Below are 18,365 nucleotides of genomic sequence, written 5' to 3' on the forward strand. Positions count from 1 at the left end.
AATCCTTTCCCCATTGCTTTTGTCAGGTTTGTCAAAGATCAGATGGTTGTAGTTGAGTGATGTTACTTCTGAGGCCTCTGTTCTGTTCCATTGGTCTATATATCTGGTTTGGTACAAGTACCATGCTGCTTTGGTTACTGTAGCCTTGTAGTATAGTTTGAAGTCAGGTAGCATAATGCCTTCAGCTTTGTTCTTTTTGCTTAGAACTATATTGGCTACATGGACTCTTTTTTGGTTCCATATGAAATTTAAAGTAGTTTTTTTCTAATTCTGTGAAGAAACTCAATGGTAGCTTGATGGGGATAGGACTGAATCTATATATTACTTTGGGTAGTGTGGCCATTTTCACAATATTGATTCCTCCTATCCTCAAGTACGGAACATTTTTCCATTTGTATGTGATGCTAGCTAGTTATTTTGCCCATTAGTTGATGGCAGTTTCTTTTTTTTTTTTTTTTTTTAGACTAGTCAAGTGCAGTAGTGAGAATAGGGGAGAGTAGAACAAGGAGTTTGATCTGTAACTGACTGTGAACAATCAATTTAGATAACTCACTACCTTCGGACCAGCCTGATGCAGTTTCTTCACAGTGGCAATGGTCTTTACAATTTGGTAAGTTTCTGCAGTGACTGGTACCGGTTTTTCCTTTCCATGTTTAGTGCTTTCTTCAGGAGCTCCGGTAAGGCAGGCCCAGTGGTGACAAAATCTCTCAGTGTTTGCTGTCTGTAAAGGATTTTATTTGTCCTTCACTTACGAAGCTTAGTTTGGCTGGATATGAAATTCTGGGTGAAAATTCTTTAAGAAAGGCCTCCACTCTCTTCTGGCTTGTAGGGTTTCTGTAGAGAGATCCACTGTTAGTCTGATGGGCTTCCCTTCGTGGGTAACTGACCGTTCTCACTGGCTGCCCTTAACATTTTTTTCTTCATTTCAACCTTGGTGAATCTGACGATTATGTGTCTGGGGGTTGCTCTTCTCGAGGAGTATCTTTGTGGTGCTCTTTGTATTTCCTGAATTTGAATGTTGGCCTGTCTTACTAGGTTGGGGAAGTTCTCCTGGATATCCTGAAGAGTGTTTTCCGACTTGGTTCCATTCCTGTCACTTTCAGGCACACCAGTCAAACGTAGGTTTGGTCTTTTCACATAGACCCATATTTCTTGGAGGCTTTGTTTATTCCTTTTCATTCATTTTTCTCTAATCTTGTCTTCATGCTTTATTTCATTAAGCTGATTTTCAATGTCTGGTATCCTTTCTTCTGCTTGATGGATTTGGCTACTGATACTTGTGTATGCTTCAAGAAGTTCTCATGCTGTGTTTTTCAGCTCCATCAGGTCATTTATATTCTTCTCTAAATAGGTTTAGTTAGCAATTCCTCTAACCTTTTTTCAAGGTTCTTAGCTTCCTTGCATTGGGTTGGAACATGCTCCTGGCATTATTACCCATCTTCTGAAGCCGACTTTAACAATTCGTCACTCATTCTCCATCCAGTTTTGTTCTCTTGCTGGCGAGGAGTTGTGAACCTTTGGAGAAGAAGAGGTGTTCTGGTTTTTGGAATTTTCAGCCTTTTTGAGCTTTTTTTTTCCCTCTCATTTTCATGGATTTATCTACCTTTGGTCTTTGATGCTGGGGACTTTCAGATGGGGTTTCTGCATGGATGTTCTTTTTGTTGATGTTGATGTGATTCCTTTCTGTTTTTTGGTTTTCCTTCCAACAGTCAAACCCCTCTGCTACAGGTCTGATGGAGTTTGCTGGAGGTTCATTCCAGACCCTGCTTGCCTTGGTATCATCTGCAGAGGCTGAAGAACAGCAAAGATTACAGCCTGTTCCTTCCTCTGGAAACTTCTTCCCAGAGGGGCACCTGCCAGAGGCCAGCCAGAGCTCTCCTGTATGAGGTGCCTGTCACATCCTGTTGGGAGGTATCTCCCAGTCAGGAGGCAATGGTATCAGGAACCCACCTGAGGAGACAGTCTGTCCCTTAGCAGAGCTTGAGCACTGTACTGGGAGATCTGCTGCTCTCTTCAGAGCCAACAGGCAGGAATGTTTAAGTCTGCTAGAGCTGTGCCCACAGCTGCCCCTTCTCCTAGGTGCTCTGTTCCAGGGAGATGGAAGTTTTCTTTCTTTTAGAGATGCCCTGCCCAGAGAGGAGGAATCTAGAGAAGCAGTCTGGCTGCCAAGTTTTGTGCTTGAAACCCAGGGCTCTGTTTGTGTAGGCACCCAAGGGAATCTCCTGGTCTGCGAGTTGTGAAGACCATGGGAAAAGTGTAGTATCTGGGCCAGAACGCACCATTCCTCAGGGCACAGTTCCTTGGCTGTGGGAGGAAGTTCTTTAACCCCTTGTGTTTCCTGGGTGAAACGATGCCCCTCTCTGCTTCTGTTCACTCTCTGTGGTCAGTACCCACTGTCTAACCAGTCCCAATGAGATGAACTGGGTACCTCAGTTGGAATTGCAGAAATCACCCACCTTCTGCGTTGATCTCGCTGGGAGCTGCAGACCAGAGCTTTTCCTATTCTGCCATCTTGCCCAGGTCCCTAAGCTATATCTTATACATATAATCTTAAATATATTCACAGAAGAGAAACAATTTTGTTATCTCCCTAACACTATATAGAACATGTACCATCTTTAGCATTTCCTCACCAGCATCCTTTAAGGCTTAGGACAAATATGGGTTCAATTCCTATCTGCTAAAGGAGAGCTGATTATAACATGGGTATTCAAAAAGGAGAGAAACAGTCATCCTAATAAAAGCTAACACTTTCAGGGCTGGGCACAGTGGCTCATGCCTGTAATCCCAACACTTTGGGTGGCCAAAGCAGGTGGATCACAAGGTCAAGAGACTGAAACCATCCTGGCCAACATGCTGAAACCCCGTCTCTACTAAAAATACAAAAATTAGCTGGGCATGGTGGCGTGCACTTGTAGTCCCACCTACTCGGGAGGCCGAGGCAGGAGAATTGCCTGAATACAGGAGGTGGAGGTTGCAGTAAGTATAGCTAACACTTTAATAGCTCTTAATATATGTCAGGTTCTAGTATGTGTATCTTATGTCTTTAATTACCATAATGAGCTATTTATAAGATATTACAGATAAGAAAAGCACAGAGAGGTTAAGTATCTTGCCCAGGGTCACCAACTAGTAAATAGATGAGCTAAAATTTGAGCTCATGTCATTTGTCTCCAAAGTACTTCTAATTCTAAATAGAAGAACAGAATCATCAAAAACAACTGGAGTCCTTAGCAGTGTTTCTCAAAGGGCAGTGCTCCCCCTTCTGCATCTGAATAACCAGGGGTACTAACTTAATGTTCACAATCCCAGACCCCACCTCAAGCAAACATTCAGTTTAGGATCTGCATTTTATTAATAGATAAGTACTCCAGGAGAATTTTATATCTGTTAAAGTTTGAGAAATTCTGTAGCAGAGACTACCAATCTAGTAGCAGTTCATCCTACATGTATAATAAGATTATATTACTTCTCTGTTCTAATTTATTTATTTTCATTTTCAATCAAACTGCTCATAAAAGAACAGTTTCTCATAGCCATACATTAAGAATGCACACTTCTGAATGGAGAGATCACTCGTTGATGAATTGCTTTTTTATGACACTGGATGGCTGTGTAGCTATAGCTCTGACCTGAATTTATACAAACTCTCCAGGGTAATGTATTCTAAATTGAAATAAGCTTCTCCTTTTATTTTCATTATATGAACAAAAAGGGCAGAACTGGTTTATTGGAATAGTCTGCCTAATTTACATAAAATTAAAATAACTAAAACATTTTAAGTAAATGATTACTAGGTTGATTAAAAGAATAACATTTGTAATACATCAACTTGCAGTTAATTTGGAGGACATTGTGGTATAATAAAAATAATACTGAGGCCGGGAGTGGTGGCTTATGCCTGTAATCCCAGTACTTTGGGAGGCTGAGATGGAAGGATCACTTGAGTCCAAGAGCTCAAGACCAGCCTAGGCAATATAACAAGATCCCATCTCTATAATAATAATAATATTCAACTAGAAGTAAGATCAGATGCAACTCCTAATCGTAATTACAACCTTTGCTTCTGTTGAACTGGAGATGCTTCTTCTGCTCCTAAGTCTTAAGTATCAAAATGTGAAGATTTTTATCAAATCTACATTTACCTCTGTGATTATAAGGTTAAATTATTTGTAGTCACTGTTGAATAAAAAAGGCTACTAATTGATCTAATAGTTTAAATTATATTTTATATCAATTTGATTTCTATTTTAAGAATCATAATAAAAACTTTAAAGTCAAGTTTCAGGAAATCTAGCTAAGAACAATGAAAGGGTTGAAGAGGTTTTTGGAATGTTGGCAAGTCTTCAAAATAATCCTGGTGTATGATTTTGGTGAGATGTGTTTAATGTCTAAAAGATGAGAAAAATCCAAGCTCTCCATTCACAGTGTATAATTAATTCCACAAAAAGGAAATTAAATGATTTCCACAATTAAAATGCTTCTACACTGAAATTACTTTTAGTACCAACAAGTAAAAATGTTATAGAAATCCTTGCATAATATTCAATGTCTTATTTAACAGATTTTCCATGTCAATCCTGTATGCATTTTGCCCATTCTGAGGGATCATCCTTAGTTATGTACATTTGTCTCTTTGATTATACATATATGATATAGATAGAGATATTATATAGAGAGATATGCATATATATATTGTGTATATATATATATATATATATATATATATATATATGCATATCTAGAGGAACAGTTAAAATAATCACCTGTTTTAAAATCCATTATTGTGCCAGAGAAATATTTTTTCTCATATGGATTATGCCTCCCTCATCCAAACATCCTCACATAAAATGTAAGAAAGCTATATACATAAAAACAAACTGAAAGTTGACCTAACACACTTGTTGCTACATGTTTATTTTTCAGCACTACAAGAAAAAAGTGACAAGTTGACAGTTTAATTATAGAAAGTTGTCTTTTCATATTTAATAGTATTCTAACAAATTATTTCTGAGATGCAGTGTTTTAAAGAAATTATTCTTCTCAACTACCCCTTTCTTCTCACCCCCACCCCCAGTTTAATAAGGACTTGTTTATTTTGAGGAAGAAAGGTCCCAAACATCAGGCCGTTCACAAAAACAACCCACAGTATCGACTTCAGAAAAGAAATCTTAAGACTATAACACTAATTATTTTTTCTAGAGGATGCATTTGACATGCCAACTCTCATTCATGAAAAATACAATATTACATGTGTGTTGAACTGTCCCACACAGCACACTAATGTGGGGGTGTAATACTTTCTAACTCAAAGCTGCTTCCAAGAGCTACTCATCTAAAGGAGATACTGCCTTTGCAGTTAAGGAAGCAACTATTGAACTTATGTGTGAGTGAAAAGAACTGTACTCCTTGCATAACAAGAGATTTTTTTGGAGATAGTTGATAAAAACCGTACATCCATTTTATTGTTAAGTCATAAACAGGTATCAAAATTAAAAGCAAAAATTACAGGGTAAGAGTTAACAAAACTACTAGGAGTGGCAAAGAAAGTGAAAATGGGAGTAGGCACAGGGAAGGACAAGGATGGGGAGAACAGGGAGCATGTGCTGAAGATACTAGGGGAGAGGATCTGGTGACAAATCTGAACTTAGACAAGTGCCTAGGTAAAGAAATAATGGGATAAGATTTCTAAACCCCACTATGTGCTTAAGAGTCATCTTTGCCATTGGCACTGTCTCTGTCATCCTCTTCTTCCTCAGACTCTTTTTCATCATCCTTGATCAACTCCAGCTGGTCATCCCCCTTCTTCATTATCATCATCATCATCCAGCAGGTCCCCTCCTCAGCAGTCATACGCACCTACCTCAGACTCCATCTTCACATTAGTCTCTACTGCTCTTCTCCTCTTCTAACTTATCATGCTTCATCTCTACTGCTTGCTTCCTATTCCTCTTCCATTTTTTCCAGGTTTTCTAGGAGTGAATCCACTTAGTATTATCTGGGTTAATTCCTTCTTAACGGCCTGAAGGTCATCTCCTTTCAACTTTCCAGACTTGGAAGATCCCCTCTGTCCAGTCTGAGAATTGAAGCCACTTTTGCTCCTTTGTGAGGTGTTTCCTGATACATGCTGACGTTTCGAGGGCACTACAACCCAAGCAATAGGAGGAGGTGGAACATGTGCTGGGTAACTGCACATCCTATCATAATAATTCCGTTAAAAGACATGGTCCAAGTCAAAAGAGGAGCCGTACATCTCTGCCTACAGCAGCCTGGGCATTTCTTGAATTAACATATTGAATGAAGGCAAAGCCCTTATGAACAGAACAACCTACAGTTTTGTCATACTTCAAAAAGATTACCTCCACATCAGATTTCTTGAGCACAAGTGTGTTGAGATTTCCAATGAACACACGAAGTTCACGGAGGGAGGATCTGTCTTGTGAGTAATGTTGTTGGCCATTGCATTTGATGATAAGGTTTCTCACAAAGCAGAAAATGTAGCTGAAGACCAAAAAAATCTCATAGGAGTGGGGAGAGAGAAGAGATTCGATTCTGAGACTCCAACTTCCGGGTTCTATGTGGCAAAGAGGACTGCTGCAAGGTGGCCACAACCTCTCAATCTTCATCTCTTCACAAAATGGCCTCCTTCTTCTTTTTATCCCTAGAGAGCAGATGCTTTGTTTTATCCCTTTCTGGGTCCACAGCACTTTCTATGGTACTTTATGTAAAGGGATGGTAAAAAAGACTAAGAATGAATGCACAATGGAATATTATTCAGCTATAAAAAGGAATAAAGTAATGATATCTGCTACAACATAAATGGACCTTGAAAATTATTATGTTGCCAGATGCAGTGGCTCACACTTGTAATCCCTGCACTCTGGGAGGCCAAGGCAGGCAGATTGCTTGAACCCAGGAGTTCGAGACCAGCCTGGACAACAGAGTGAGACTATGTCTCTAAAAAAATGAAAACAAAATTAGCTGGGTATGGTGGCACATACCTGCAGTCCCCGCTACTCAGGAGGTTGAGGTGGGAAAACTGCTTGTGCCCAGAAGGTCGGAGGCTGCAGTGAGCCGTGATCATGCCACTGCACTCCAGCCTGGGTGACACAGCTAGATCCTGTCTCAACAAGAAAAAAACAAACAAACAAACAAACAAACAAAAAAACAAAAAACTAAACTAAAAGAAAACATTATGTTAAGTGAAAGAAGCCAAACAGAAAAACCACATCTTATATGATTCCACTTATATGAAATGTCCAGTATAGGGAAATCCATAGGGAAAGTAGATTAGTGATTGCCAGGATGGGATTGAGGAGGGGAGAATGGAGAATAATTACTAATAGATATGGAGTTTCTTTTTAGGGTGAAGAAAATTACCCTAAGAAAATTTCTAGAATTAGAAAGTGAAGATAATTCCGCAACTTTCGAATATACAAAAAAAAATGAGAATTTAAAAGGGAGGATTTTACAGTATGTGATTAATATCTCAGTTTTTTTTTTTTTTTTTTGAGACGGAGTTTCGCTCTTGTTACCCAGGCTGGAGTGCAACGGCGCGATCTCAGCTCACTGCAACCTCCGCCTCCTGGGTTCAGGCAATTCTCCTGCCTCAGCCTCCTGAGTAGCTGGGATTACAGGCACGTGCCGCCATGCCCAGCTAATTTTTTGTATTTTTAGTAGAGACGGGGTTTCACCATGTTGACCAGGATGGTCTTGATCTCTCGACCTTGTGATCCACCCGCCTCGGCCTCCCAAAGTGCTGGGATTACAGGCTTGAGCCACTGTGCCCGGCAATATCTCAGTTTTTTAAAAAGAGTGAATGAATGCCCACACTATTTTTCTCTCTCATCTAAAGTTCAAAAGATTGCCCATGAACTAATGTCTAAGCTGATTTAATTTTCCCCATCCTTGGGCATATTATCAGTTGCCCCAACCTCTGTTCAACTATTATGTCCTCAAAGAATAAAAATTTATGTTAATATTATAAAAGAAATCAATCTTCTGTAAAAGCAAATTAAAAATCACTTTAGATTATTCCACTGTGGCTGTTTGCAAGATTGTTTACATTAAAAAGAGTCAGTAATGGAAAAATGATTGTAATTAAATATTCTCATTTTTCTCTTCCCTTCCTTCTTCCATCTTATTACTAAATAACAGAATTAAGTGTTGTTTGGGGTTAATAGCAAATGATGTAATCATCAAATTCAATTCCATGAACAAATATTTACTGATCACCACAATGTTACAGTGGGAAACAAGCTCTCTTCAATAAGAAACAGATAACATATCTTAAAGACAAGTCACAAAACTATCCCTTATATCACTTTCTTTGGAATATTACATAATCAGTCTGGGGACTATAGAGGTGATAAAAGCAGCTCGTTAACAAGCTGTTAAGTCATACAATAAATATTCATTAAATGCTTATTCAATAAATAGTATTACACAAGGAAAGGAGCATCAGCTTTGCAATCAAGTCTATCTGGGCTGGAATTCAGATCTTCATTTTTTAAATTGTGTGCTTTGGGAAAATTAGTTAACATTCATAACTCTTATTCTCTATTGTAAAACAGGAATAAAACTACCTGAGGCAGGCATGATGGCACACACCTGTTGTCCTAGCTACTCAGAAACTGAGGCAGGAGGATTGCTTGATCCCAGGGGGTTGAGGATGCAATGAACTATAATCATACCCCTGCACTCTAGTCTGTATGACAGTGAGACTCTGTCTCTATAAAACAAACAAACCAAACTCCCTACCTAGGATGGTACTGTGAGGAATAAATGAAATAATAGGAACACACATAGCAAGCCTCTGGTAAATGAAAACTATTTTTGTTTTTTGTTTTGTTTTTGTTTTGAGACAGTCTCACTCTGTTGCCCAAGCTGGAGTGCACTGGTGTGATCTCAGCTCACTGCAACCTCCACCTCCCAGGCTCAAGCAATTCTCCTGCCTCAGCCTCTCAAGTAGCTGGGATTACAGGCATGTGCCACCACAACCAGCTAATTTTTGTATTTTTAGCAGAGACAGGGTTTCACTGTGTTGGCCAGGCTGGCCTCAAACTCCTGATCTCAAGTGATCCACCCACCTCGGCCTCCCTAAGTGCTGGGATTACAGGTGTGAGCCACTGTACCCAGCCAAAATCTATTTTTAAGATTGTAACTATGTTCAAGGCAGAGAAGAGCTAGGGGAAGAGAGTGAGTTAAAATGAATAAAACATTTTCAACTGGAGGTTCAATAAGGACTCAGAAAGATGGAGCTGAATGTTGAAGAATAAGTAATTTGGAGGCAAATAAAAGTGGGAAGATAAGGAAACTCTGGGTGGAAGGAAGATAATGCAGAAAGGCATTGAGACTTAGAAGCATACAGTGTGGAGGGGCCTCAATTACTGTTTATTGAGTTGAGCTGGGTTGATTACACATAATATTGAACGTGCCAGTAAAAAACACAAGTTTTTGAGCTGACAGTTCTTCCCTTTCTGAAATCTAAAAAAGAAAATTTTAAACAAGAGTATTTCTACTGTAAATTTATTAGCACATAAAATTTTTTCTTTGTTTCTCAGTCACTATTAATTACAAAACATAAATGTTTCAGACTTTTAGTCTAAATGGAATGTGTGTTTAAACACCTAAAAATCCAGTTTACATTGTACTGAAGATATAACGTATTGTAAAATATGTCAAATTATCTCCTCCTAAGTGTTAATAGAAGAAAAAGATGTAAGAGTAAATGAATGTAATACAGTGACATATTTACACACCTTTTACCAACAAAACCTTTCACACCTTCCAAAATGATAAGCTTTTAGTACAAGCTGATTAAGAAAATTCACAGTAAGTGGCCAGGTGTGGTGACTCATGCCTGCAATCCCAGCACTTGGGGAGGCTGAGGTGGGCAGATCACGAGGTCAGGAGTTCGAGACCAGCCTGGCCAACATAGTGAAACCCTGTCTCTACTTAAAAAAAAAAAGAAAGAAAGAAAATTCATAATAAGCAAAAGAAGTGTCACAAACTCAGTAATATGTACATCATTTTACTGAAGTATAATTTATAACCAGTAAGATTAACCATTGAAAAATTCATAGTAGCCGGGCGCGGTGGCTCAAGCCTGTAATCCCAGCACTTTGGGAGGCCGAGGCGGGTGGATCACGAGGTCGAGAGATCGAGACCATTCTGGTCAACATGGTGAAACCCCGTCTCTACTAAAAATACAAAAAACTAGCTGGGCGTGGTGGCGCGTGCCTGTAATTCCAGCTACTTAGGAGGCTGAGGCAGGAGAATTGCCTGAGCCCAGGAGGCGGAGGTTGCGGTGAGCCGAGATCGCGCCATTGCACTCCAGCCTGGGCAACAAGAGCGAAACTCCGTCTCAAAAAAAAAAAAAAAAAAAAAACAAAAATTCATAGTTGTATAGATACTACCCTAATTAAGATATAGAATATTTCCATCCAAATGGAAAAAAGTTCCTTCTTGTCATTTGTTGTCAAACTCTGCTCTGAGGCAACCACTAACCTCTTCTCCATATCTATAGTTTTGCCCTTTCCAAAATGTCATATAAATGGAACCATACAGTATGTAGCCTTTAAAATTTAACTTCTTTCACTACATATAATGCAATTGAGACTCATCTGTGGTGCTGTGTGTGTATCAGTAGTTCACGTCTTTTCATTGCTGAGAACTATTTCACTGTATGGATGTACTACATAGATTGTTTATTCATTTATTTGTTGAATGACATTTTGGTTGATTCCAGTTTTGGCTAATTATAAATGAAACTGCCAAAAAATTTTTGAGTACAGGTTTTGTGTGAAAGTAAGTCTTCATTTCTCTTGAATAAATATATAGAAAATATTCTGCTGAGTCATATGATCAATTTGTGTTTAATTTTATAAGAAACTATCAAATGGTTTTCCAAGGTTTATGTTATGTTCTGCATTCCCACCAGCAATGTATCAGCATTAGAATTGATCTACATCCTCACCAATACATGGTAGTATCAGTTTCCTTGATCAATTCAGTGGTATCTAATTTTTAATTTGTATCTTTCCAATTACTAATAATGTTGAACAATTTTCCATGTGCTTCTTTGCCATCTAAATATCTTTTTCTGGTGAAGTATCTGTTCAAATCGTTTATCTATTTTAAAAATTGGGTTTGTTTTTCTACTGTTGAGTTTTGTAAGGTCTAAAAATATATTCTGGACATAACCATATCAGAAAGCAAATTTGCAAACATTTTCTTCCAGTCTGTGGTTTGCCCATTTTCATTCTCTTAACGCTGTCTTTTGAAGAACAGAAATTTTTATTTTGATCAAGTCCAATTATCAATAGTTTCTGCAATATCTTAGAAATGTTCGCCCAACCAAAGGTCACAATGATTTTCTCCTATATTGCCTTCCAGAAGTTTTAGGCTTTACATTTAGATCTATGATCAATTTTTGAGCTCATTTTTGTATATGTTTTGTGAAATATAGATTGACATTCATTTTTTTGTATAGAGATAAGCTCTGTCCAAACATCATTTATTGAAAAGATTATCCTTTATCCATTGAATTGTCTTTCCCATTTGTAAAAATCAATTTATCAACTAATCATAAATGTGTGGACTTTTTTTGAATTCTCTATTCTATCCCATTGATATTTATGTCAATACCCACTGTCTTGATTACTGTAGCTTTATAATAAGTATTAGAGTTATACAGTATAATCTTCCAACTTTATTTTTCTTTTTATAAGTTATTTTGGTTATTCTAGGTCCTCTGCATTTTCTTATAGGTTTTAGATTCAGCTTGTCAACTTCTACCTAAAACTCCCTGCTGGAATTTGTTTGAGATTGCACTGAATCTGTAGATCAATTTGGAAAAAACTGATTTTTTTTTTTTTTTTTTTTTTTTTTTTTAAATGACGGAGTTTCACCATGTTGGTCAGGCTGGTCTTGAACTCCCGACCTCAAGTGATCCACCCTCCTTGGCCTCCAAAGTGCTTGGATTACAGGCGTGAGCCACCACACCTGGCCGAGAAAACTGAAATTTTAAATTCTGCCTTGTCCCTTTGGCAAGTTTTGTGTAGGACTGTTTCCAATCACTCTCCCAATAAAAAGAAACTTCTTATAGCGCTGATAAAAGATTGCGGGACCAAGACTGTTTTCTTCTTCTCCCCCAGGAGTGGATTCTTTTTTTTTTTTCTTTACCCTTTCCCCAGCCACAATAGGTTTTCACCTATACCCTAGAAATAACAAATAGGCTGCCCCTTCCTCAGTGGCTTAAGGCTTTTGTTCTTAACAGAAGGGTCAAAATGGCACATTCAGGCCTGCACCAGTGAAGGAGAACCTCTGCCTTACCGCTAAATTTTTCTTTGGAGTCTGTGCAGAAGAAGCCTAGAAGTGCGTGTGAACTCCACTTGCATACGTGACTACCAATGGTTCTACACTTGGCCTTTAGCAACCCACCTAAAAAGTTTAGCCAAATACTTCTGATTTGCTTGATTGGTGCCTGGCGTTTCTTCCTGTGACTGTGCTCTGTCACAAGTGAGACAGTGCTGTGTCTCATCTCTTTTTGGAGGAGTCTGCATTTCCTTGGACTTTAGGCTACTTAGTTGCTCTGCATCAGCAGCTCTCTGATGAGTTCAAGAAATGTTATGATTTTGTAATTTATCTGACATTTTATTATAGTTAGGGTGAAAGTAACATTCTTTCCAATTTCCTCATCCTAGGTGGAAACAAAATTCCCAAATTTAGCAACATTTCAAAGTGAATTTATTTTTTGTTAATCACTAATAGCATGGATTTGTGGAAAGCACATTCAGACAATGCTTATTACACATTTGGACTCACAGATTTCTGACAGACTTATTAGTCTGTGCTTCAACCCCTCCCTATCAGAGATTCACACACATGGTTTTGACATCCCTACCACACCTTAAGATTTTTTAAAAAGTCAACTTAAAACCCTTTTAACTATGGTTTTGAAATGCCTAAGGTCAATTTTAACAGCTATTGTAATTTAGCTAAATTTCAAACACAAAGGCAAAAAAAGCACCATTTTATTAAAGAAGAAAAATTATTTGCATACGTGGTCAGAAACATCTTCTAAGACTATATAAGCTTTGAATTTCCTAATGCTCACATATTTAAAGTCACTGTCACCATTATATGAGATATAAAAGGTCCTAAATTGGCTAGAAATTTAACTTGGGACATAATGCCAGAAGGAAATATTTGTGATTCTGTATTTCCCACAAAAATACAGAATTATTTGACAAATAACAGCAATTACACCTATTCCTTTTAGCACTTTGATACTTATTTTCTGAGTAACATGTATAATCTACAAATAAGAAAACTGAAAACTGCTGAGATTTTTCAAGCAAATTTGACAATCTAGTCTTTCATAGCATCTTATCATAAAACATATGACTTATTTTTTCCCCATTGACTGATAGTAGCAAATAGTATGCTTGACTTTGTAATGATAATTTATTATGACGGTCTTCAAATTTAAAGGGAAAAAAGAAGGAAAATAATCTTTAAACTTTACTATTTTAATACATTACTTTATAGAATTTAGTTGTTCCTGGGCTTATCACAAATAAATTGACTTAAAACTAGCCTCTCTTTTGTAATGATGAAAGTTAACTTGAATAGCAAAAGATGAGTAAAAATTAATTTGCACAGCAAAGGGGGGAAAATAGAAATGATCCATTCAAATACTGTTTTAAAGAGTGCTTTCACTATAAAACTGTTAGATACACTTACCAGTACACAGAATCAGATAAGTGGTATCATGTGGTCAAAGACAGACTCAATAAATTCAATACCAAATGAAAATATTTTACTCTTAAAGACTCCAAAGAGATCACTTGTCAGAACAATGAATTCCTCTCTTTTAATAATCAAGGGAGAAAAAAACTAAGTGTTTTACTAAGTTCCTAGCAATACCGTGCTGGAATCTGTGTCCTACCATTTTTTAATGGATGATCATTTAAATAGCTGCTCTCTTTCTTTAAACACATATATTAAACTGCTACATATTTCAAAGTGAAATACATGACACTTCCCCCTGAAATAGCCAAAAATTGGCATTCTAGTATTCTTGGAAGCATTTATCTGCTAGAAAAGATGTGGCTTTGATTCTCTGGTGGTAAGGTGAATTTCCTTCATTATCTTCAAGGTCTCTATGTATGATAGGATTGAATTCCTTCAAGGTCACCCAAAGTCCTGAGAGCTCCAGAGAATTATTTTGGCACTCTGACTTCTATTTTCTGTAACATTTGGCAATATCTCAGTTTCATCACAGAAAAAAAATAAAACCCACAAAATCTATGGGAAAAATGTCATAACTGACTATATTTGCAAAGGCAATCCATATTCATTCAAGAAATTTTCAGTATGAAGACGTGTATCAATTATAGAGTGAAACACTTGGCCTCTATTTAAAATGCTCTCTTTATAGCCCACTGACATTTATTTGTCTTAGTCAAGGCTAGTATAGGTCTGCTCTCCTAATTTTTTATTAGATGTAAAATTAAACGCAAACATTTCAAATATATCAAATCCAACTGTTGTAAACTGTTTCCACATAAAACTTCCTTCCACCAGCTAACATCTTACCAGAGATATTTTCCTATCAGCTGAAAAAAAAAATAATTATTTCATTAGATACAACATTCCCAAGAATATAAAATTTATTTATAATGTCAAAAATGATTATTTTTTTTAAAAAACACTAAATTTAAAAAACTATCATTGACTGTGAAGGATGGTTCATGAATGAGCACTCAGTAGAAGAACATGAAGGAAGTCCTGAAATTATCTTAGAAACATTTATCTGCTCATATCTATATACCACTGTGATTGATTTTCAAATCATCATGAAAGGAGTTTCTAGGCAATTTCCCATAGTACATTAATATTAACATACTATGGTGATTTTTTATTAAAAAATGGTCAAGACAAAGTTCTGAGAAGTTGGAGCAAGAGAGGAACAAAAAACAAATGGAAGAGTGAAAACCTAAACCCTATGTAGCATAACCTTGCTATCTTGAGTACTTCCTCATTTACGTCCTTCTCAAAACACCAAATGCACAGTTACATTTGCAATTATACTGACACCCAATAATACGTATTTGCTCAACTAAATATTATTTGAAAATTAAATAAAGATCACAGTTATAAAAGCAAAAAAGAAAATTCCACTTCTCAAAATAGTCCTAATACTTCTTCCAGGATTGTAGACAGAAAGTTTTTAAACAGAAGAGATCTTAGTTTCTACTGCCAAATTTCAGATTTTAGGTTATATAAAATGTAATGACTAAGAAGCAAGATGGCAAACAAAGCCATATTTATGTTAGAAACATAAAGACAATATCAAAATGCTTGAATGCTGACTGTGGAATTAAAGGTAACCACACAAGTTTGATAAAGAACAGTTAAGTTCATCCATTCCATAGTACGTAACATGAAAGGCAATTGTTTTTTAAGTTATACTTCGTCAATATCACCATGCACTAAATAAGGTGCTTTACAGAGCATATTAACAGCCATAATTCCTGTCTTTAACATATTATAATTTTAGACAGACTTATATACAGATAAAAAGACCTTGGTATTGAATTGAACAAGAGCTAAAAGGTTAAAGGAAAGATACCAGCTAAGAGTTTTAAAAATCCACTAGAAATAGTGTTTACTGGTAAAAAGAACAAATTTATAGTCAAATACAATACTGATTCTTCATCTAAATGAACTAAATGAGAGAAAACAAAAACCTAGAGAGCAGTAGGATATATACAAAAGTAAAGAATTCTCATATTTGTTCAATATCCAGACAAATATCAAACTATTATATTATTACATAAAAAACAAGTCTTACCTTGTTGCTGTAAAGGTGCAATATCACATTTATTTCTAATGCGTAGGTAACTTTGTTCTGGTTTGTGTTCAGCTTGCTTAACATTTTGATTTCGCTTTTGTGGATACTAAATAATTTGAGATATGAGGTCATAATATTATTTTTTAATTACTTAATCTGAGAAGCCAAAATATGCAGGTGTTTATTATATAAAATTTTAATAATATGCTTGCTTTCTAGTTGCTTTTTATTGCCATTTATTTATTAGCACTTCTACCAATAAATAGGTGATAAGATATTACAAAAGAAAAGACATTGCAAAAAAAAAAAAATTTGAAAAGACTTGGATCATATATACGGATTTCAAATATTCAAGTCAATTTGGTCTATTTTTATTAGAGAATTCAGAGCTACTTATAAATCAAACTACTTTATATATATATATATAATGGATTTAGATAGGATAAGCACTTAATTTGGCAGCAAATTCTTCCATATAACCATTTTTTGCATAAAATGAAAATCTGCATAATGCACTGCAATTTTTGAAGAGCTTTTACATATAGTAACATCATTTAATTCTCAGAAGTGTGAGTAGGTATTATCTTCCATTTGCCATTCAAGAAACATATGCTTCATCATAAGCCCTATCATCTCTCTCTCTTACCTGTAACATAATCAAATTTGAAATCTACAGTAGTCACAAATCTCATAATCATACAGCACAAAGTGTGTGGTTTTTTTTCTTTCTTCTCTTTCTTATTTTATGAGCTTACTTATGAATAAGCCCCTGAAAACAGCTATAAGATAGCTGTTTTCTTGTTTCTATTTATTTTTGCCCTTTTCCCGACTGTAAAGATACACTTTAACAGGAGCTTAAAAAGAAATCTCTGGACCCTTGTCAATAAATACAACCAGAGAAGAATCTGAAACATCTGTCCACATGGCCACTGCAGCTTTGGCAGGCATCCTCTTTATCTAGGGGTAAAAATGAGTAGCTTTAAGCTGCAGTAATAATAACTAGCTTTCGCTCTGGTCTTTCAAGTTTAGAGCTGTTAGTCATGTATGTTTCTGCCTTGAAGGAAATATTATCTTAGTGTTTATTTCTAAGATGGGTACTAGGACTATCTCTGGCTCTGGCTGCTGACGCTTTGAACCTCTCAATTGGTTTCCTTACTTACTCACAGTGAATAAGAGCTGTGAACACAGGAGCTAAACTGCCTGTGTTCAAATCTGGCTAAGGCATTTTCTAGCTTTGACCTTAGGCAAGTTATTTAACTCCTCAGTATCTCAATTTCCTGATTCATGAAATAAGGATAATAACAACAACTACCTCATTAGGCTGTTATAAGGATTAAATGAGTTAAAATACATAAAAAACTTAGAACAGCATCTAGCACTATAAATAAGTGTGTGCTATTATATTACTAACCATACGTCCCTGTTAGCTAAAGAAATCTAACAAAGAAATTTTTTTAGGCCCATTTTTCTGGTAACACTTTATAGTTTTATTCTAAAAACAAGCCACCAATTAAAAGGAAGCAATCATCTTTTTATTTTTAAACAGTTTTATTAAGGTATAAGTAATAGACTATAAACTGCACATATTTAAAGTGTCCAATTTGCTATTTTGACCTACGTATAAACCCATGAAACCATCACCACAATCAAGATAATACAATAAACACATCCATCAATCTCAAAAGTTTTCTCACACCCTTTTATCTTCTCCCTCTTGCCCGTCCCACCTCTGTCTCTTACTTCCTTGAACAAGAACTGAAATGCTTTCTATTACTAGAAATGAGTTTGCATTTTCTAGAATTTTATATAAGTAAAATAATGAGTTTTTTTTTTTCTGGTATGGCTTCTTTACTCAACATAACTTTTGTAAGAACCACCCATGTTATTGTTTGTATTAATAGTTCATGTTTTTGGTTGCTAAATATTCCACTGTACAGGATACACCACAATTTGTCCATTCACCAGTTGATGGACATTTGTGTTGTTTCCAGTTTTGGGTTACCACAAATATAAAGTTGTGTGAAGATTCATGTACAAATCTTTGTGCAAACATATGTTCTAGTTTCTCTTGGGAAACTAGGAGTGAAATGCATGGTTCATTTGGTGGGTGTATATTTTTAAAGAAATGGCCAAGCTCTTTTCCATAGTGGTTGGATCATTCTGCATTCCCAATCAGCAAAGTATGAAAGTTCAGTTGCTCTACATCCTTGCTGACACTTGGCATGGCAGTCTTTTAGATTTTAGATATTCTAATGGCTGTGTAGTGGTACATCATTGCGGTTTTATTTTGCATTTTCCTAATGACTAACTCTGTTGAGAATCTTTTTATGTGCTGATTTGCCATTCATATATCTTCTCTGGGTAAAGTACTTGTCCAAATCTATCGTGTATTTTTAACTGGATTGTTTGTTTTATTAATATTGAGTTATGTGAGCTCTTTATATATTTTGAATACAAGTCTTTGATCAGAAAAGTAATCTCTAAATATTTTCTCCCAGTCAGT

General features: G+C 36.2%; 1 protein-coding gene across 5 annotated transcripts in view; it reads right to left on the bottom strand.

Annotated features, from left to right (window-relative positions):
* Positions 1–18,365, bottom strand: part of KIAA0586 (KIAA0586 ortholog) — a 136,085-nt gene that overhangs the window by 36,009 nt on the left and 81,711 nt on the right. For 3 of the 5 annotated variants that reach the window (XR_012516292.1, XM_074393882.1, XM_074393883.1), the window contains exon 29: positions 15,863–15,968. Coding sequence is in view for 4 of the 5 variants with exons in the window: in XM_074393882.1 (XP_074249983.1) it covers positions 15,863–15,968 (106 nt within the window). In the remaining variant the exon portion in view is untranslated. Of the gene's footprint in view, positions 1–438; positions 12,704–15,862; positions 15,969–18,365 lie in introns of those variants that run through there. The other 2 variants (XM_074393881.1, XM_074393884.1) reach the window with 2 other exon arrangements.

This window comes from Saimiri boliviensis, chromosome 2 (genome assembly GCF_048565385.1).
Source record: "Saimiri boliviensis isolate mSaiBol1 chromosome 2, mSaiBol1.pri, whole genome shotgun sequence".
In the NCBI taxonomy this organism is placed as follows: Eukaryota; Metazoa; Chordata; class Mammalia; order Primates; family Cebidae; genus Saimiri; species Saimiri boliviensis.